The 22585-nt window shown below is 44.3% G+C and overlaps 2 protein-coding genes across 2 annotated transcripts; both read left to right on the top strand.

Annotated features, from left to right (window-relative positions):
• Positions 1–703: 703 nt before the first annotated feature.
• On the top strand, positions 704–8327 carry LRIT1 (leucine rich repeat, Ig-like and transmembrane domains 1; the record flags this gene model as incomplete). The annotated part of the gene is made up of 4 exons (XM_084794655.1): positions 704–825; positions 2785–3251; positions 5664–5969; positions 7351–8327. The coding sequence occupies 4 exons, from the start codon at positions 704–706 to the stop codon at positions 8325–8327; spliced, it is 1872 nt and encodes a 623-aa protein (XP_084650781.1).
• A 7848-nt stretch (positions 8328–16175) lies between these two features.
• LRIT2 (leucine rich repeat, Ig-like and transmembrane domains 2) lies at positions 16176–19654 on the top strand (the record flags this gene model as incomplete). The annotated part of the gene is made up of 3 exons (XM_084794650.1): positions 16176–16336; positions 16621–17402; positions 18897–19654. Exons 1-3 carry the CDS (start codon positions 16227–16229, stop codon positions 19652–19654), a joined length of 1650 nt encoding a protein of 549 aa, XP_084650776.1. The 5' UTR covers positions 16176–16226.
• Positions 19655–22585: the final 2931 nt, after the last annotated feature.

Raw genomic sequence — 22585 nt, 5'->3', positions numbered from 1 at the left:
GAGGCCTGGTGGCACTCAGAGGAAGAATAGCAAGCTACCAAGAAGAGACTTGATACCCTATGAGCATATAGAGGGGGAGGAGGCCCCCCTCAGTCACAGTCATAGGGGAGGGGAGTAAGGGAAAAATGGGAGGGAGGGAGGAATGGGAGGGTACAAGGGATGGGATAACAATTGAGATGTAATATGAATAAATTAATAAAACATATTTTAAAATGGGGATGATTACTGATTTCTCTTATAAAAAAAAAAAAAAGGAGACAATTCGTAAAGGTCCTTATTAGAAGCCAGAGTTGTGTTTTCATTTTTTTTCCTGAGCCTAGCACCCCAAAAGAGACAGACATATTTATTACCCACAGCCTGGCTGAAATGGAGTTCTTTGCAAGTAGACAGCCCATTCAGTCACTTGCCTCTGGGTGGCCGCCCATCTGCCTTATCTCGCTGTGCCCTAGCTCCTTCTGGCCTGGGGTTATTGCTGTACAGGGATTCTCTCCCTCCCCTCAAGACTGGGTGATTCAGGAAGCAATAAGCTGCTGAGTGCTGGGGCTGGGGCTCCCTCCCTAATCCCCAGCCTGTGTTTATCCCATGGCCTTGGGTGGGGGTTGGAGAGTGATGAGCAAGTGGGTAACTGCCAGCCTTACTGGACAAACAGGACAGAACACTCCCGGGACAGGCCTCTGCCTGGGCCCAAGAGGAGCCAGAAGACATGTGGGTGGCCCTGGGCATCCTCTGGCTCCTGGCACTTGGGGGACCTCACCAAGCCTGGGGCTTCTGTCCCTCTCAATGCAGCTGCAGCCTGCACATCCTGAGCGACGGCAGCAAGGCCAGGTATGACACCACCAGGTTCGGGGTGGGTCACCAAGCCTTCATAGGTCCACCGGCTAGGTTGGGAGGGGTTGGGTGCCCAGCAGCTGTCCACTTACTCACAAGTCTTCTGCTTGCATCTGAGGCCATCTGATAAACATGAACATGCTGGATTTGGGACCCTTGAAGGCCAGGGTCATGGGAAAGCAGTGTGTTCTGTGTTATCTTCAGTAAGTAGGGAGTTTACGCTGCCCAGAAGGGTATGGGATATGCGTGGGCCAGGTTCTGGACGTTCTTCCTGAGCCTTCCTTCATGTACTGGGAAAAGTCAGGAAGTGTCTTGCTTATCTCGTTCTTTTCCTCCATTTGCTTTCCTCCATTTTTTTTTTTTTTTTATCTTTGTGTCTCCCAGCTCCTGCTTTCTCGGGCATCTCCCATTCTCACGCCTGATGCCCATATGATGTACAGTCACATTCAGGTGCTTCTGCATCTCAAGCCATGGTGGGGCACCCCCCCCCAAGCCCTATGTACTCCTCCACTTCACTCCTAACCCATGGTGGGATAACTGCCCCCCCCTCCCCCGCCGCTACTTCAAGCTCCCTCCATCCTCAGCACAATCCTTGATTTCCCTTCATGCTTTCTTCTCCTCCTCATGGACCTTTGAAGTCAAAGCCACTGTGGTTGCTGGGCCCTTGCTTTTCTCATGTAGCTCATTTTCTTCCTCTGGTCAGCACACTTTAAATCATCCTTTATTAACTTCTTTGGCTTATTCAGTAGGAAATCTCTTGTCTAACTTGCTCAAGGGTTTCAGTTCTTCATTCGGGAGCCTTTCCTATCAATTTCCAACCTTTTGGAACTCATCATCTTTTCTTCTTTGTCTTACATGAATACTGCAGGGGCACTGGTGATTTCTCATCATGGAAATGATGTTGGAAATTACCCTTCCACATGACCCCGGCACTGTTGTTGGGTTGACAGGGGATGGTGGCTGCCGAGAACGGAGAGGGTCCTCCAGACAAGACACTTTGTACACTCTGGAGAAAAGACAGCATTCCATTTTTGATGTGTTTGATGATTTAATTTCTATGGGAAATAGGTTTCTTTTCATTAACTAACACACAGGCTGATGTTCACTCAGCCTGGAAGATGGCTGATGACTAAGGACAGTGTGCTGAGGGTGCTTTGTGTCACCCTGGGCACAAAGGTGACACCATCCTCAGAGAGCAAATGCCTCAAAGCCACACGCTGTTGGTGATGAAGCCAGTGCCAGAATCCACGAGTCTAACTTTTAGACTCTAGGAATTCTGCCATGCAGGGGAAACAGGAGAGTCACTCATCAGTCTGGAGTGTCCTGAGAGGGCAGTGAGGCGATGAAAGGCTGCACGGAAGCCCAAGGTCTCCAGTCACCGCAGGCATAGACTGTGTACCCGAAGCAAGGCTCCGTTTGTATGTGAGCTGCCTTCCTCAGAGCTGGCTCTAAAGTTACAGAGAACCAGCCTAGCACGCTTCCTGCTTCACATTCGAATCCTGAACATACGGTGTTCCTCTGGAAATTGCAGTTGCAGATGTGTGTGTTGGGAGGTGGCTGGCAAGGGCAATATGGGGCACCTAAATAGATGTTTCCCCATTCTTTTAGTGCCCAGATTTTTAGGTTGACTCATGTTAGGCTCCTACCAACCTTTGAATCCTCCCTTGACCATTTTAACCCGTTTAGGAACAATTACCCTATCAGTTCCCTTCCTTTACTTGTATGCAAAGTATACATCCCTTCTTCCTTGCTAGCCCCCTACCGTGTGTTAGGCCTTTCCTCCTTGGCTAGATTATCAATAGCTGTGGACAGGCACTGTGACATTGATTCTGAGGTCCTCTCTTCAGAGCGCCACCATGTATGAGACATTGCAGTTGGCATCTGTGTTAATAGGCAGATCTGGTGGGCTCATAAAGAACAGATCTTTGCTCAAATGTGCCCCATTTCTGTGACCAGGACAGTGGTATGCAGCGACCCAGACTTGACTCTGCCCCCAGCTTCAATTCCTCCGGACACGTGCAGGCTGCGTCTGGAGAGAACCGCCATCCGCAGGGTGCCTGGCGAGGCCTTCAGGCCCCTCAGCCGCCTGGAGCAGCTGTGGCTGCCCTACAATGCTCTCAGTGAGCTCAGTGCCCTTGTGCTCAGGGGCCTGCGCCGCCTGAGAGAGCTGCGTCTGCCTGGGAACCGCCTGGTCACTTTTCCCTGGGCAGCGCTCAGGGACACTCCACAGCTGCAGCTGCTGGACCTGCAGGCCAATCGCCTCTCGACCTTGCCACCCGAGGCTGCACACTTCCTGGAGAACCTTACTTTCCTGGACCTCTCCAGCAACCAGCTGATGAGGCTTCCTGAGGAGCTGCTGGACACGTGGGCTCACCTGAAGACCGGGCCCTTCCTTTCCGGCCATCATGCCAGGCTAGTCTTAGGTAATCAAGATGACATCCTTCATTCGGAACCATCCTGGTGCATCTCGGGGTCTTGGGCAACTATCCAAACCTCCTGGGGACATGGGGAGGGTGGTGCTCCTGAGGTGGGGGCGGGGGGAGGTCCCTAGTCACACAACCAGTGTGTGACCCTCTTAAAAGTCAGTTTCTCAGCTCAGGATGGAATGAGTTAGCAAAATATACCAGCCAGATCCCCCTCCACTTCTATCCCTCCTTGCTCTAATAAACCAAAGGTTTACCGAGTAAACAGGTAAGCCTTTCCTGCCCAGGGCACCTGCCTGCTCATGGGGCTGACCAGCATAGATAGCATTTAATCCCAGCACTCCAGAGGCAGAGGCAGGCAGATCACTGTGAGTTCCAGACCATCCTCATCTACAAAGTGAGTCCAGGACAGTCAAGGCTACACAGAGAAACCCTGTCTCAAAAAACCCAAAACCAAAAATCACCACCACCACCACCACCACCTCCTCCTCCTCCACCACCACCACCTCCTCCTCTTCTTCTTCCACCACCCCCACCCCCACCAACACCTCCACCACCACCACCATCACCACCAGCAGCAACAACAAAGCAAAGAGTCTAATGATCCCTTTGTCCCTTTTCCTACCTGTCCTAATCCCTTCTCCTTCCCCTAAGGGCAGCTACTAATTACCATGTTGACTTACAACTTCCTTATCTTTACAACACGTTTACATGTGAATACAAATATATACATAGCCGCACAAAGAAAAGCTGGGTGATGTCACAATTTTTTTTGTTTGCAAACCATATGAGCATTTGATGCCATCAGAGGCCAGAAGAGGGCGTTGTATCCCCTGTACCTGGAGTGGCTGGTGGCTGTAATCCTCCCTGTAGGCGCCAGGTCCTCTGCAAGGGCAGACAGTACTCTTAACCAGCCCTTGGTGTTAAATTTTTAAAAATCATATTATATGATAAATCAGCACCAATTTTTCTTCCAACAATATATCTCAGAGATTTTTCTGTAACTGCAAATGAGACAAGTTCATTTATTATATATTCCACAATAAAGAAGGCCCCTCTCCAAGGCCTTTAGTTTGTTTCCACTGTCTCACTAACACCTTTGGTGCCACAGAAAACTGTTTTTAGCCATACATTTTTAATTAATTAATTAATTAATTAATTAATTTTTTACATCCTGAAACTTCCCCTCCTTCCTCTTCTCCCAGTCCTTCTTTCCCACCCCCCCCCACCCCCCCACCCCACCCCCACCCCCCGACGCATGCCTCCTTCAAAAGTGCAGGCCTCCCATGGATATCAACCAGCCCTGCCATGTCAAGTGGCAGTAAGACTAGGCACCTCCTCTTCTATTAGAAGGCGAGACAGGCAACCCAGTAGGAGGAAAGGGCTCCAAACGCAGGCAACAGAGTCAGAGACAGCTCCTGCCCCCACTGTTAGGAGCCCCACAAGAAGACCAAGCTTCGTAACTGCAACCTATGTGCAGAGGACCGAGGTCAGTCTGGCAGTTGAAGTCTCTGTGAGCCCCTATGGGCCCAGGTTAGTTGATTCCCTGAGGTTTTGTTTGTTTGTTGTAGTGTCCTTGACTCCTCTGTCAGCCATGTATTTTTAAGTATGTGTGTGTGCAAATGCCTCTGAAGGATAGAAGCTGAGAAGTGAACTTGCCAGATAAAACAGTGCATATGTTAAAATTTTACGACCAATTCGATCGCTTCTAAAAAGGCTGGTATAATTTTTACTCTTTGCGACTAGCATGTGAGACCACACATTGATTTGGTCCCCACAAAGGGTTTCTTTGCATATTTGTGTGTAAGTAGCATGTGTTTATGCATGCTTGTATGTGTATGGGCATGTGTGTGTGTGTGCAGGTACACATGCATATCAATATAGAAATTGGAGGTGTTGTCAGTTGCCTTCTGTGATCTCTGTTGTTATTATTGAGGCAGGGTTTTATTGTTGAAGCCAGGGCGCACTGATTTAACTGGTCTAACTACAACTTGCCCTAGGAGTTTCCTGCCTCTGCCTTTCCAGTGCTAGGAATATGGCCTCCCACCATGCCTGCCTGGCTTTTATGTACATTAGGAAATCCATCCAAACTCTGTTCCTCATGCTTGTCCAGATGGCTTTATTCACCAAGCCCTCTCTTCAGACCCAGTGCGTATTTTTGAGTGACTTGCACATCTTGATACTGTGACTACTTTATTTATGAAGAAGGAAACACTGAAGGGAAACAATGCTGTCACTGAAGAGAGAAAGCTAAGTCTTGGGTCATATATCTGGCAAGGCAAGTAGCTGGGATCAGAGGTCAGTTCTGATGACTCACTCTTAGTGGGAAAACTGTCTCTTCCTCCCAGAGACAAAAATGGAGCTGGACCTGAAGATCTAGGGTTAATCTCTCACTTACTGTCACTTTCTCAGGGCTCCAGGACAACCCCTGGGTGTGTGACTGTCGCCTCTACGACCTGGTTCATCTCCTAGATGATTGGGCTTCCAACTTGATCTTCATCGAGGCTAGACTGAAGTGTGCCAGCCCACGCAGCCTGGCTGGAGTGGCCTTCAGCCAGCTGGAGCTAAGAAAGTGTCAGAGCCCAGAGCTCCGTCCAGGGGTGACTAGCATCATATCCCCTTTGGGTAGCACAGTATTGCTACGCTGCGGAGCAACTGGGATCCCGGGACCTGAGATGAGCTGGAGGAGAGCCAATGGACGTCCAATCAATGGGACAGGTGTGTGAACAACAAGACCATCTGTGTTGAGTGCTGGCTTGATACATGTGGCTCAGCTTCCCAAATGGAGAGTGGACATTATTCGCAGGGACTGGTATACGCCAGGCTGGACTCTCGTCTGCCTGAATGTAATTGGGTAGAATCTGCTCATATGCTGGACATTGACTATGACGATGGTTCTCAATCCATCCTATTATATCTCGTTAGCCATTTTATCATCAGAAACCCAGGGCCCATGTTGGGAGCAATACAAAGTTGACTTTTAGGGAGAAAGTACTCTTAGTGTATTTAATACTTCATTAAGCTTAAAAAAAAATATTAACTCAGAATCACCAGGAATAACTAATGGTGGGATTGCCATCCGTTGAGATCTTTGCATGGGTCCAACATTAGGTTAAGCAAATTATGTCCATAATGTCTTTGAACTTCTAAAAAGTAAGTGAGGTTGGGCATGGTGATCTGAGACTATAACCCTAGCATTTGGGAGGCAGGAAGATCAGAAGTTCAAGGGCAATCTTAGCTACATAGAGAGCTATGGGTTAATAGACTCAGCTACGTGAGACTCTCTCTCAGAACCACCCCGATCCTTAGGCAACACAAAACAAAACTGTAAAAAGCAACCTGATTGTCTTCTTCTCGTGCAAATAAATGGAAGTGCTGAGAGGGAAACGCTTGGACATACATAGCACACAGCTCATATATGAAGAAACTGGGATGCCTATCAGTATAGCCCTGGCTTCACAGTGTGTGTGAGGTGTCTACTCTGGTTGGGTTATGTGGGCAGAAGCGGATTGTCTCTGTTTTTGTCATGGCAGGAACAAGAATCACAGCCATATGTAGTCAGAAAATAAGTTGGGTAGCAATAATTTCTTAGCACCCAACCGAAAAGTCTCATGTCACACCAAGATTTTTTTCTGTTTCCCTCAACAAGACTGATGACTGTTGCTCTAGAACAGGGATGTGAGGGGTTGGACTAGTTTGCAAAGTGGTGCAAATGGCTCCATTGTGCAAAAACACAGAGGTGAAGGTGCTGATTAAATGTGTTCTTTGGGGTGTGCAGGGGTGCATATGGCACTTCCAGATTGTTCTTTGCCTCATGCTCACCTCTGAACCTACCTACCCACAATGCATTTGCCTGCTTCCCTGAGGGGTCATCTGTGCAACTCTCTAGGCCACCTCAGACTCAGAAGGCAGTTTATTCTTGAGTAATCCAGTGAGATGGGCCTTGAAGGGTTTGAGACTTGAGTGAATGCCACTATTTTCTTAGGATGACTGGTGGTGACTATAGTGTGTGTAGACCCGGCACCATGACAGTGGCCTTGGAAGGGAGGCTCTGGAGACGACTCATCCATTCCTCTGTATCTTCCTTTTCTCTCCTCAGTGCACCAGGAAGTCTCCAGTGATGGCTCAAGTTGGACTTTGCTGGATCTGCCTGTTGTGTCTCTCTTTGACTCTGGAGACTACATCTGCCAGGCCAAGAACTTCCTAGGGGCTTCTGAAACGCTTATATCCTTGATTGTCACTGAGCCCCAGACTTCTACAGAATACATTGGGGTTCCAGGGGTCCTGTGGGGAAGGACAGGTGAGGGAGCAGAAGCTGCTGCTTACAACAACAAGCTGGTGGCCAGGCATGTTCCCCATCTACCCGAACCTGTAGCCCTGGCTACCAAGCCCTCAGTGCTCAGCATAAAGGAAGAGCTGGCTCTCCAGCACTTTCAGATGGATGTACCAGCAGAGTTCTCCAGAGAGCAATCAGAACACCAGGAGGCCCAGATGGTTAGGTCTCTCAAGGTGGTGGGAGATACTTACCACAGTGTGTCCTTGGTGTGGAAGGCCCCTCACGCTGGGAACACAACGGCCTTTAGTGTCCTTTATGCAGTCTTTGGGCAACGTGACATGAGGAGGATGGTGGTGGAGCCTGGGAAGACTAGTGTCACCATCGAAGGGCTTGCTCCAAAGACCAAGTATGTGGCATGTGTCTGTGCGCGAGGCCTGGTGCCTACGAAGGAACAGTGTGTCATCTTCTCTACTGACGAGGTGGTGGATGCAGAGGGCACACAGAGGCTCATCAACATGGTAGTGATCAGCGTGGCTGCCATCATTGCGCTACCTCCCACCCTGCTTGTTTGCTGCGGGGCTCTCCGAAGACGCTGCCGCAAGTGCCGCACTCGGGGTTCTGCAGAGGCATCTGGTGCCTATTTTAATTTGGGAAGACTGGGCCACAGCGAGGATGGCTCAGAGGAGCTGTCCAGGAGCAGCCTCAGCGAGGCAGATCGGCTTCTCTCAGCGCGCTCCAGCGTGGACTCCCAGGTCTTTGGCGTCAGAGGTGGCAGACGTATCAATGAGTACTTCTGCTGAGTCTAATGAGTCCCCACTCACACCTGCCTACCCGCTCTTCCTCTTCAGTCTCACACACTTACTGTTACATCCGACTGTGCTCTCAACCACCCTTACTGACTTGGTACTTGGTTACTTACTTACACATTTGCATCAATGATAGCTGACACAGCTTTTAAAGCACTTTACTGTGTGCCACCGAGCATCCAAAGTAATTCATAGGTATTTACTCACATAACTCTCATAACAACCATTAGTAGCAGGCATCATTTTCTCTCTCGTTCCTTATTTTCCTGGAGAAGAAACAGGTGTTAAGTATTTTTGGCCTGTATCAGTCAGCTTCTGCTGTATGACAAATAAAAGCAAAAGCTCTCCAGTATGCAGCATTTAAATACGTATTTTCACACTGTGTCTGTAGGTTGACTGGCATGGCTCTGCTATGTGTGTCCCATTGGGCCTCAGAGGTGGAGAGAAGTGGGTACTTAGGGTGGACTTTTCTCAAATGACATAAGAGGAATGAGCAAAATCTTGAAAAAAAAAATGCCTTGTTTTAGTGTGAGACTGGCACATTGCTGCTTCTGCCCATCTTGTATCTGCCAAAGATAGTCTCATGGCCAAATCCAACTTTAACAAGGCAAGCAAAGGGGACAAAAAATTTAGAAACATATTTACTTGCTACATGGTCCACTATAGTACTGCCACTGGGCAGTGGCAGCTCTAGCTTTTGACCAGGGAGTTGGACAGTTGGTTCTCTTGGAAAGTCCTTACCACTCTTTATGTTGCATTATGCTTGTATTTATACCAACTCATACATACAATTACATACATACACACAGTCTCTTTATGTATTAGCTATGTTTTTGAACACACACACACACACACACACACACACACACACACACACACATACACACCCCTCATCCACATATGCCTGTCTCATTGAATTCTAACATTTGTCCTTTAGGGTGCTTGGAGATAATCATTTTATTTGCAATAAATTCTGGAGACTCCTGATCTTTTGCTTTTAAGCATGCTAGACCGGAGAGAGCCAAGAAGCTTCTACAACAGAGGCACAGTCATACTCAGTCTTGTCTCACAGCCAGCCCATCCCCAATGGAGGAGCCTTTGCAATGCTTTCTGAAACTTTCCTGGTTTTGGAGAATATCTAGGAGATTTTCTGGCCATGCAGCAGGATGCTTATGAAGAGAATTCTTGCTGAGTTTAGCCTAAGGCAGAGACTAAGATGTTTGTGCACAGCAGTGAGTGAAAGGTCCTAGCAGAAGACTCCATTTACTACTTGTCTTCAGAGAAGATGGATATCAAGTCCTTTGGTAACAACTGTGGCCTTTCAGAGGCAGAAGTGATCCAAGGAAATCACACAAGATAATTCACACCATTCAAATGTTGACTAGATATGGATCCCCTTCCTCTTTGCAAAGACATCACAAAATGCTCCTAACAGCCCATTCTGGATGTTGGGATATTTAATTTTACAGATGAAGAAACTAAGGAACAAGTATATGTATACAAGGGAGGGGAGGATGATCTTCTGGAATCCGTATCTTTGACAGCATTTGCGATGCTATGTAATTACCCAGTATTGACTTCTGAAGTGTAGTCCACAGCAGGTTCTCTATGAAAAATGAGGTTTGTTTTGTTTTTGTTTTTGTTTTTGTTTTTTACAGCCACCGAAACCTGAAATCCCGAACCACAAGCGCATATGCGCACATGAATATAGAGTCACCAAACTAGATATTTTTCTGTCACTCCCTTGAAGGTTGCATTTGATTATAACATGTAGATCATCACCACTAGCAAGAAAAGCCATTTGGATTGACAGTAATGCTGCTGTCTGCATTAGTGATCAACATGATCTGGGTAGCAGGTATGGGGTGGGGGCTGAGGGTAAACAAAACCAGATAATGAATACCACAGGCTCTGTCATTGCCAATGAGATGAACAAAAAGCAAATATAGACTATATGTAAGTGAATGACCATGGATGTCGTCCAATAAAAGGTTGTTTATAAAAACAGACAACAAACTGGAGACAACACCAAATTAGCTTTATTGAATTTTGTGGAAGAAAATTCAGGAACTTAAAAATGAAAAGTAAAACAAAATACGGACTGAGAGACAGAGGAGGAGGAGGCAGGAGAGAGGAGACAGAGAAAAACTCGGGATGGGGCTCAATTGTTCCATCAGTCTAGGAGGGCTGCTTTCAGGGTGTGGGCGTTCACTGACTCCAAGATGCCTGGTCTCTTAATGCCCATGTATCAGCTGTCCTTTGTGTACTCTGTCTTCTTTGACTTTTCTCTCATAAGGGAGAATCATTCTGGTTTGTTCCCATGGGTATTTATGTTACTAAAGCAAACCCCTCTGTCAAATGAATAAATAAATGGTATTTGGTTTACATATGAATATTTTACTGTAAGCCATCCCCTGAAAACTGGGTGTTCTCAGAATAGCCTAGAAAAAGAATTCCTGGTCTTTCTGTACTAAAGGCCAGCTGCCATCTTGACTATGGGGATCCTGTGGTGCCCCTGGGTGGCTAGTTTAGGAGTTGCAAAGCAGTGTCAGTCAGTTTACATGGTTGCATGGCATCTCCATCATATATTTTCCAGATTATAGCATGGTTGTATTACTCGTGACTACACAGATGGTATGTCCAATGTCACTGAAAATGATTAAGTTGCCTTTCCATGTTGCAGGATTAAAAGAAAAAGAAAAAGAAAAAGAAAGGCCAAGTTATGTGCTGGGAAGAAAATGTGAGCTGTCAAACTAAGCTCTTCCAAATGACCAAATGAGCATGATCTGAGGGTTGAGAGTTGAATCTACTGAAGACAATCATGACTTCCCAGGCACCATATTTTGTTTACTTTGCAAGGGCGTTGTAGATAGGACATAACCAGCTTATGCTATGGCAGCCAGCAGCTTCCACATTTCAGTGGCTTAGCACATAATGACTCATTCTTGCTCTAGCAGGCTGCTCATTGAGTGGGGAATAATGTAGGGAGGGTTCTGCCTCACGGAACTAGGCTATGGGAAGAGCTAGGCTATGGGAAACTGTACCATCTGGTAGATCAACAGCTACCTCGACAAGGAAAACCAAAGCTAGAAAATCCCAGAGGGGCTTTTCAAATATTATTACTTCTAACATCACCATAGCCAAACTTGGGTCATCTTGCTTGGGTATTTCAAGGGGCCTTTGAAATGTGATCTTCCCCATTTATCTCACTGGCATACCACACAGCATGAGTGGCCCAGGTACCATCTGAGACACTGTTGCCAAAAGATAGAAAAGGAAAAGGCTCTGTCTAGAGAAAAAGGCGGGTGTCTGTCTGCCACCTAATAATGTGCTTAGTTCTCTTTCTGATCCAAGCTGTCTCAGATGGGCTAATTTGGGGGAGTAAATGGCACTTTTCAACTGAATAGGATATTCTTTTACTGAGAATGTATCCAGATAAGACAGAAACTGTCTCCCAGCAGTAATTTATAAGTATGCCATAATCACACAGAAATTCTTCTCCAATTACTATCTCTTGAGAGAATTCTTCAGGCTAAATTCCTAAAAGCCTCCTTCAGGATGGAAGATAAAGATGAAATATTCTCAGATTGTTTCTCCTTTGGCATTAGAGTCTCATGATTTTTAGGTCTGTATTTGGCAACAGGTTATTCAAGCCAAACCACAACACTAGCCAAATAAGTGTATTAGCCATTGTTTTCTAGAGGAGCAGAACTTATAGAATGAATCTGTATTTATATCCATATTTAGATATATTTACATATTTATCTACATGTATCTAGGTATGAATATACATATTTATCTATATCTACCTATATATAGGTATAGATGTATCTATAGATATGGATATTTACTTATTTATCTATATCTATTTGGATGTGGATATAGATATAGAAAGGGAATATTGGAATGGTTTACAAGCTATGGTTCAGTTAGTCCAACAATGGCTGTTTACCAATGGAAGGTTCAAGAATCCAGTAGTTGTTCAGGACATGAAACTGGATATTTCAGATGGTCTTTTAGTATATGCCAGAATCCTAAAGAAGCAGGCTCCAATAGCAGGAATGGATTTGCCATCAAGCGTGTATGCAAGCAGGAAAAAAGCAAAATTCCTGTTTTCATGTCCTTTGTATGGGCTTCCAGCGGAATGTGTGGCACAGATTAAATGTGGATCTTCCCACCTTAGAAGAAGGGTTAAAAGTGGATCCTACCACTTCATGACTTAATGAAGAAAAAGTCCCTTATAGGTGTACCCAGCTACTTGTGCTTTATTCCAGATGTAGTCAAACTGAAAACTGAGAATAACTATCACAATTCCACCCGTTATCAACTTGACACACAATCATACCTCCTGTGTCACGCTTAATTTCCAAATGAAAACACTAACCAGGTCATAATTATACCTAGCATGATATAACTATTCCTTATACAACTGCAAACACATTATACATTTTAGAATATGTGTCAGTGTTCCCTTGAGGGACATTATTTTGGTATTTCAAAACTTAAATATGAAAACCACTGATATTCTCTTAATTGATGTTACATTATATGAGAAGGAAATCAAAGAGAGAAAGCACAAATATCTGTACCAACAGACTCTTAAACATACTTGACAGAAGCACTCCTATCAATGATAATTCTCACATGGTCACATGGCTTTTGCTGGTATTCTTCACTCCCTTCCTCTACTACTGTTCAGTATTTCATCCACGCCCAGCAAGAACCTCAGAAAGTCTTGCTTCTTTTCCTGGAGGAGTGATCATAACCTTCATTCCTGAAGGGCCTGTGCCCATTGTCATCCTCCCTGGGTGAGGCTGCTGTAATTTACCATTAACTTTAATCACAGAACATGGTAGCACCAAGAAATGCCCTAAAGGATCTCTTACGCTCCAGACATAATCTTTCTTACCTCCACTGTAAAAACAAAATCCATTTTCCCCATGGTAATCTGGATCAATCACCCCTCATAACACTGTTGTTCCTTTCTTAGTCTGTTTGCTCAAGGACATCAGAAGTCCAAAGTGGCCAAGGAGAAGTCTGAACTTCCAGTTCAGTGGAGTGTGTGTGTGTGTGTGTGTGTGTGTGTGTGTGTGTGTGTGTGTGTGTGTTTCCTGGAAGGAAGCAAAAGCTATCCTAGTGGGTCACTAAGTGTGATGCTGACTGGAACAATGCCCATGTCTATCTTTTGATAGAAATCCAGGCTATAGGAGAAACTACATATATTGAACACCTTATGGAGAAACCAGCAGTTCCACCAGGCTGCTGCTACCTGATGGTGATGTAACTGTGTCTCCAAAAGGACATCCCATCTTTCCATCAGGCCAGCTGCTTCACAATAGTGGGAAACATGGAAGACCAGTGTATTCCATGATTGTAGGCCCACCATTTCACTTCTCTGCCTGTGGTCAAAAGCAATACTGTATACAATGCCATTGTGGTTAATAAGGCATTTGGCAAGTCAATGGACTGAACTGTGGTTTGGGCAGAAGCATTTACATACAGGAAAGGAAAATCTATAACCGCAATAATTGTCTACTCCAGAAAAGACAAAGCACTGTCCTTTCCATGGAAGAAGTGGTACAATGCAGGCAACATGCCACCAGGTCACTGGCTGGTTGGATTAGCTGAACCACAGCCTGCACCATCCAGAAGTGGACAGCTGCAGCATTACAATACTTTTCTGGAACAACCCTGAAAGACACCAATGAAGTGTAATCTTCACAGTGCGTAGAACTTCGGGTGGTATGCGTAGCCATACATTTTGCCCAAAGGAGAAATGGCCAGATGTGTGAATGTTTACTGATTCATGAGCTATAGGCAATGCATTGGCTGAGTGCTCAGAGACTTGGGAAAAATATGGCTGGAACATTACTGAGAAAGACATTTGATGAAGGTGTATGTGGATAGATATTTCCAAATGGGTGTTCCGTGTGAATGCTCATCAGAAGGCGCCTTCAGCAGAGGAGGTAGATAATTTACCTTAAGTAGGTAAGGTGACATGTTTTATAGGCCCACACCAAGGCTGACCTGGCTACAGTGCTGCTGAGTGTCAGATCTGCCACCAAGCTAGCTTAAATTGTTCTAGACCCTTCTTCACCCCTGACAGTTACTTCTCATGCCTTTTGCAAAATAAGTGGGTGATGATCAGAAGAAACATGGCAGAGGTGAATGACCCAGGCGATCCCTAAGAAGACAGGACAGTAGGTACTCCTTACAAGCTCGAAGGCACTTTCTAGGAAAGGGAGTAGGTCTAAATTTGTGTTAAGTAGGACATAGAATAGACAGAGAAGATATTGTGGGAAAGGAAGATTTTTTTGTTTTTATCTTTGGTTAAAGAAAGGCTTTCAGATACCCATCCATTGAATTGCAGAGTCTCATGAAACAAGCCTAAGTAGGGCAAACTTGGCAGAGGGTTCTGGAGCAAAGTCCTCTCAGTGTTAAGCAACCGATGTGCTTCCCCAGCCTGTCCCTGGGTATGTGCTTATTTTGTGAAACACTTCCTACAGGTGAGTACCAATTCTTCATCATTTGAAAGGTAATGAGTGAAGCACATCTCCCCATCTCACAAAGACTGTGTGCCCACAACACACTCTGCATTTGTTTGTTTGTTTTTTTTACCTTGAAAGAAACTGCAAAGACATATCCAAAATTCGAGTTAGATTGCTTAGGAATGCCAGAAATTGCATCTGGTATGAGTGGGAAGCCTGGAATGTAAGCAGCTTAGCTGCTGACCCATTTCCCCCTCACTGGTCAGCTACTAAGCGGATCTTTTTCCCACTGAAGCCTTTTGTGGGATATAATGTATATCATGAGTCTTACAACAACACGGAATTTTTGTATTTTCTTGATGTGCTCCATTTAATAAGAAAGTTGAAACTTCTGCTCATTTAGACTCTGTCACTCTACAGGGTGAATTATTGGGCATCTACTGTGTGCTGGGTAGTTTGTTTTAATTGATCTAAATGTTCCCTGAACACATTGTGAGATGTCTGCTAATATTCTCATTCTGCAGAGGAGAACAGAGGCCCTGGGTTAAAAGGTATTTCCCCAACATCCAGACTCAGGAGCACAAGCACAAAGAAGACTAAATGAAGAAAAAGCTATAACAGTTTTTTTCCCTCACCACCATTGTGCCTGGCAAAGGTGACTTATAGTGAATAAATAATAAACATTGGATGAGTGATAGAGCAATGTCTTATCACTTGCTTTTTGTAGTGTGATGCCGTGGTTTGGAAAAGTCAAGGAAAAGATATACCATAAAACTTTTTGTCCCTGACCCCAAAGCTTGGCTTTACATTTTTAAACTTCCGCGTTGGGCACCCTGATGCCCCTCTGATTCTAGTACTATGAGGTGCAGAAGCAGCTTTCTTCAGGCAGTAGAAGCGCATCTAAACACATCACCCATCAGTGCTTGCAGACAACAAGCAAGGGAAATCATCACAGGATTGCTCTGTTGCTCATCGTCTGCTTTTGCTTTAAGAAAATAGTTAGAAATTTGGGTTTTCAGGGCTCATTCATGTATTCTGAAGCATTAGATGCATTCTGCGCATGTCCTGAGATGTAGTGCTCAGGAGCATAATGTTCCCTGGATTCTTTGTAAGAGGCTGAGAGAAGGCAAAAACAAAATAGAACTGATGTACGATCTATACTTCTCTCTCCAAACTCAAGAACCAGAGCTTGGTGGACTTTCCTTCTTTAGTTAAGAGATGCAAGTCCTTCCACATGGGCTTGGCCTGAGCCTGGGAGCTGGGCTGTAACAGACCTCAGAGCATTCAGGGCTTTAGTGCTGCTATGCTGACCTACATCGTCATGGATTACCAGTAATAGGATTTACTACTCAGAAGCTGAGACCATACCTATTCAAAACACACAAAGTATTGCCTGCGGATAAATATGGCTCTTGTTTTTTACTGTTTCTTGCCATTTCTGCTCTCTCAGGATACACATGCAGCTCAGCGTTTCTGTCTGCCAGGATGCACCTGCTCAGAGGAGAGTTTTGGCAGGTGTGCTGTGCTGACACACTCCAGAGGCTGATAGAGGGAGGGGCTGGACTTTCTTCAGGGATGACATGGAGTGACACAGGCTTAGAGTCTGTGGTAAATCTCCATGGGATTTGTTTTAGTTGGTTCTGAAGTTTATTGAGCAGAACATTCTTTTAAACCAATTTCAATCTCTTTTATTTCAAGCTTATTATTTTTATTTAGTCTCTGTGTCTAATAACTGGATCCACCCAATACCACTTATAGATTCCTTGATGCTTATTAAAGTTTTCTGCTTTCTTATACAGGAGTCTTCAGTGCACATCTATGTCTTTGGGAAATTTGCCAGATAACTTTCCTGAAGAACTCAAGCATATGAGAATTGAAAACTCACCATTATTTGAACTTTCCCAGGGGGTTTTCACCAACATGAGCACTTTGGAATACCTTTGGCTCAACTTTAACAATGTTACTGTGATCCACCCAGGCGCCCTGGAGGACCTGCCAGAGTTGAGAGAGCTGAGACTGGAGGGCAACAAACTCCGTTCAGTACCATGGACAGCGTTCCGCACCACCCCTCTCCTGCGCGTCTTGGATCTCAAACACAACAGGATTGACTCGCTCCCTACACTGGCTTTTCAGTTCCTAGCCAACCTGACATACCTTGACATATCCTCCAATAGGCTGACAGTTGTATCCAAAGGTGTCTTCTTGAACTGGCCAGTCTATCAGAAACGGCAGCAGCAGGGCTGTGGAGCTGAAATTCTCTCCAACGTGGTGTTGTCACTGCACAATAATCCCTGGGTATGTGACTGCCGCTTAAGGGGGCTTGTTCAGTTTGTCAAATCCATTGGTCCTCCATTCATCCTGGTGAATTCCTACCTGATATGTCAGGGTCCTGTCTCTAAGGCAGGACGGCTTTTACATGAGACTGAGCTTGGTGTTTGTATGAAGCCAAATATCTCAACCCCTAGTGCAAATGTCACTATCCAGATAGGAAAGAATGTGACCCTTCAATGCTTGGCACAAGCCAGTCCCTCACCAACCATTGTGTGGAAGTATCCCCTGAGCACATGGAGAGAATTTGATGGTAAGCCACATTCTCTCTCTCTCTCTCTCTCTCTCTCTCTCTCTCTCTCTCTCTCTCTCTCTCTGTACACACACACACACACACACACACACACACACACACACACACACACACATCTGTGTTAGGACCCTGTCTCATTACAGAGGTATAAACTGTGTCTGTTGTGAAGGATGGTTACAAGTAAGGTTGGCATTTATGTGCATTAGCTCTCCAAAACACAAAAGAGTCTAAGTTAGTAGCTTTCTCCTATCAGCACTGTTTAAAGTGGGCACATGCAGGATATATATATATATATATATGGTATATATATATGGTATATATATACATGATAGGTAGATTGTAGTTTACAATTTCATATAGTGTATATATGTTAATAGAATTGCATATGAACAAATACAGTGTTCAGGAACCTTCTAGATGAAGGTTGTAACATTTTAGAATCCTAAAATTTACAGCTAGAACTTATTCTAGCAAGTGTTATTTATCTTCTAACCTTGCCTCACCAGACTCATGTGGGATGCTTATTTGAAATAAGACTTATAATCCCCTTCTCTGGAGGTTTGAACTCAGTGAGTCTGGGGCCAACAATATGTATTGTTACTTGTGTATTTCTGCAGTGTTCCTCATAAGATATGGAGAGCAAGTTCTACACATCAACTGAATATTTACTTCCCATCACTGTAATAAACCCAATATTTGCTCAGAATTATTATAGGGCCAAAAGGATTAAATGACTTCCAGAGGCCCAGAACTGGAACTTGAGTTTGTACCTCCTTTCTTAGAGTAGATTTTAACATTTTCCAAAGTCAGGCAAGGGCTCCTCAGAAGCATGTTGGACCTAGAAGACATGCAGCTTCTTAACTCTTCCTATATTTAGAATAGTTGAAATGGAGTAGTATTTGAGGGATTCAGCCAAGTCAGTTTTCATAGATTGATGATAAACATTCAGGTGGTTAAAAAAATATGCAGTTGACTGAGTTTTTCACCTTTCTCTTCATTTTGATCATTTGATCATATTGACAAGGTGTTAAGTGCTATCAGCAGAGAAAGACAGGATTCATCGTTCTAGTTTTCTTTTAAAATCAAGAAGTTAGAAACTAGGTGTGGTGGTGCATGCCTTTAATCCCAGCACTCGGGAGGCAGAGGTAGGCTGATCACTCTGAGTTTGAGGCCAGCCTAGTCTACAAAGTGAGTCTAGGACAGCCAAGGCTACACAGAGAAACCGTGTCTTGAAAAAAAAAAAAAGAAAGAAAGAAAGAAAGAAAAGGAAGAAATTAGTCAGACAGTGGTGGCACATGCCTTTAATCCCAACACGTGGGAGGCAGAGGCAGGTGGATCACTGAGTTTGAGGCCTGGTCTTCAAAGCAAGCTACAGGACACAAGGTGCATACTTAATAAATAATAATCATCAATTTAACCTAAAATTTAGCAATCCTAGAACTTTCCAGCTGTTTGTTAAAGAAATGCACCAGTGTTGTTCTTCTTTTCACCCAGTGTTGGCCTCACCAATTGCAGAAGATGTCATTCTCTCCCAGCTTGTCATCCCAGCAGTTCACCTGGTAGACAGTGGCAATTATACTTGTATGGCCTTCAACTCCATCGGCAGAAGCTCTCTTGTCATCTCACTGTACATCCAGCCTTCCCAGGCCGTGCCTGGATTGCACTCTCTTTCCGTCTCCTCGGACAGCAGTATCTATATTGACCTACGGGTGGTCAAGCAAACGGTGCATGGCATCTTGCTGGAGTGGCTCACGGTGACCAACCTCCCCGAGGAACAGTGGTTCACCCTCTACATTGCATCTGATGAAGCTCTCAGGAAGAAGGTGGTCCACATAGGCCCTGGAATCAACACATACGCTGTGGATGACCTCCTCCCTGCTACAAAATATAAAGCATGCCTCAGCCTGAGGAGTCAGCCTCCAAGCCAGGGCCAGTGTGTGGTCTTTGTGACAGGCAAAGTTAGTGGTGGGCTGGAGGGTCGTGAACGCCTCTTGCATGTCACTGTGGTCTTGTGTGCAGTGCTTCTGGCACTGCCCGTGGGTGCATATGTCTGGGCAGCCCAGGGTCCATACAACTGCAGGGAGTGGTATTTATCCTGTAGCCCTTTGCACAGGAAAACCCTCAGATGCCCCCAAGCAGTACCACAGTACAAGGATAGCTCTTTCAAAGACCCTCCAGTTGTCTTTGAGGATGGTGAGAGTCACAGAGTCATGGAGGAGAATGAGGAGATAGAAAAAGACCATAACAGTTAGCAGCCCACCATGGAGTGGAAATGGATGGACCTCCAGTCCCTGAATACACGCTTCTATGACAGCACAACTTGGCTCCATCCATTATCAAACAATGACATTGACAGTGATAATGAGCTTTCACTATGTTCTAATTAAGGAACTTGATGGAGAGAGTTACGATATAAGAAAGGGGACCAGGGGCTGGGTGGTGGTGCACTCAGGAGGCAGAGGCAGGCAAACTTGTGAGTTCAAGGTCAGGCTAGTCTACAGAGTGAGTTGCAGGACAGTCAGGGTTACACAGAAAAACCCTGTCTCAAAAAACAAACAACAATAAAAAAAAAACAAAAGAAAGGGGATGTGTGGTATTTATCTTCATAGAGCTAAAGGCAATGGAGCTCTGACTTATTAAACTGATCATTTTATTATGCCTGACAGTGGCTAGAAATTAATAAATGTTACTTTTTGTATATACACAACCATATAGGATTTACACAGAACATCGCGCATGCATTATGCTCTTTATTGTAGGTAAAAAACTTGGTCCCAGGGAGGCCAATGATTTGCCTATCATTTGTCTAGCAGGTGGCAGGGCACTGGTCTACAGAGGATCAGTCTCATTGTTCTACAAACGAGTCAGAGACTGCCCTTACTATAGCCACTGTGCTCATAAGGATGTACTGAGAACCAGTGGCAGTTGAAACAGCATTTTAAAAATTGATGAGAACATTTGTATTGAAATTAATCATCCTTCATTTCTTTATGTTCTTATTCTTTTCTTCTGGGAAGAAATTTAAATGGAAATTCTCTATTTGTGCTGGATAGTCTTATACAAGTTGACACAAGCCGAAGTCATCGGGGAAGAGGAAAACTCAGGAAAACGACTTCACAATATCCGGCTGTATACAAACCTATAGGGCAGTTTCTTAATTAGTGATTGACAAGGAAAGACCCAGCCCAAGTAGGTGGTGCCATCCCTGGGCTGGTGGTCCTAGGTTCAATAAGAAAGCAGGCTGAGTAAGCCATGTAGAGGAAGCCAGTAAGTAGCATCCCTCCATGGCCTCTGCCTCCAGGCTTCTTTCCTGTTTGAGTTCCTGTCCCAGTTTCCTTCCACAATGTACTGTGATGTGGAAGTGTAAGCCAAATAAGCCTTTTCCTCCCCAACTTCTTTTTTTGGTGTTTCAGTAGAGCAATGGAAACCCTAAGTAGAAAAAATTACATTCCTCCTCTTCTGATGACTTCAACAAATTTTAACATTTTCTGGTCTTATTTTGTCTGATCTTTGCCTGACTCTGTATACATACCTATTCTGTGTATGAGTGTATATGTATACAGAGAGATATAGAGATAAATATATACATATATTATTTTAAAATAATTTCAAAGCCTCTTGCTAGTTTACTTGAAAATACTTTAGTTTATTCTCCCACAGAAAAAGTTTGAAATAATATAACCACACTATTATTGTCACTCCCCAAAACCTGTATTTTAATTTTATTTATATGTATATGTAGTATGTGCATATATATGTAGACGTGTACATATATAACAACAGAAACATAATATAGTAAGCATCTCTTTTTTTTGACAGTAACATTTATTCATGTTAGCTCTAGAGTGGCGGTTTTCAATCTGTAGGTCATGACTCCTTTGGGGGGGTCCTTTCACAGGGGTCACCTAAGACTGTCAAAACCCCCAGATCTTTATATTATATACATTACATACAATGACATACATATATTACATACGATTCATAACAATAGCAAAATTACAATTATAAAGTACCAATGAAAGTAAGTTTATGGTGGGGGGTCACCACAACATGAGGAACTGTATTCAAGGGCCACAGCATTGGGAAGACTGAGACCCACTGCCCTAGAGGATAAGATTGTAGGTACATTTGATGCTGAACAAGAAGCAATGTTTTCCCATTAGATTTCGCCATAAATGAAATAGAAACCTCACCAATTAGTAAGTTTGGTTTGTATAGTAAGCATTTCTTAATGAGAAGTGTTCTATGGTACAGTTTTTAAAAACAAGTATCCTGAGAGAGAAAAATACGGTTATTGTCCTCTCATCATAAAGTAGCCTAGAGTTACCATAAAGGGGAGAGAAGATGTAATGATTTTGGTGGTCGCTTGGGACAGAAAGGCACCACGGAAAAGAAAGCCCAGGAGTGATTGTAGGAGCATGCTGATAAGTTGTGTTTAGATGCCTGTATGGGCTTAGAGACTTGGGGATGAAGAATGTGGTCTAAATAGGACTTCTTGGACTAGTGTGTGTGTGTGTGTGTGTGTGTGTGTGTGTGTGTGTGTGTGTGTGTGTGTTTAAAGACTCTTGAGTGACCCCTTAGAAAACCTCAAAGATTCACATTAGATGTGGTCGTGGGTTTATGGTTTTAGTCAAGAATTTTCAACCTTAGAATTGTACAAAAGCAATACGCATCTAGTAGAAACAAAGCTAGATTTGAATATTAATTTTTTTGTAGAGTTGGTGAAATACACTGTGATTCTCTCTAGAGATGCTCCCACGCAATGATTGCAAGAGAAGCAACCGAGATCACAGTCTGGTGTGTTGCTAAGTTAAGATGTTTGGGTAAGTGAGGGGCATCGAAACAGCTTTTAGTTTGATTTTTTAAGTGTATTTGTCAACATGCAATGGCTTTATTGGTTCTGTAACTTCACTGTAAGTCCAGAAGCATCTGTATATGGTATGTCATGACATCTATGCTGATGTCCTTCACTTCTTTTGCTTGATTCCTGTTTAAAGGATTCTATAGCTTTATGACTCATTGTCATATTTGAGACATATTCTTCTCTTATCAACTCAGAAGTTAGACCAGCATCTTAGTTACTGTTCTGTAGCTCTGAAGAGACACCATGACCAAGACAACTTACAGAAGAAAAACATTTAATATGGGCCTTGTTCATAGCTTCTGAAGGTTAGTACAGTATC

Source organism: Acomys minous (assembly GCF_964271855.1).
Source record: "Acomys minous genome assembly, chromosome: 9".
In the NCBI taxonomy this organism is placed as follows: domain Eukaryota; kingdom Metazoa; phylum Chordata; class Mammalia; order Rodentia; family Muridae; genus Acomys; species Acomys minous.
This window is presented reverse-complemented; position numbering and strand designations above follow the sequence as displayed.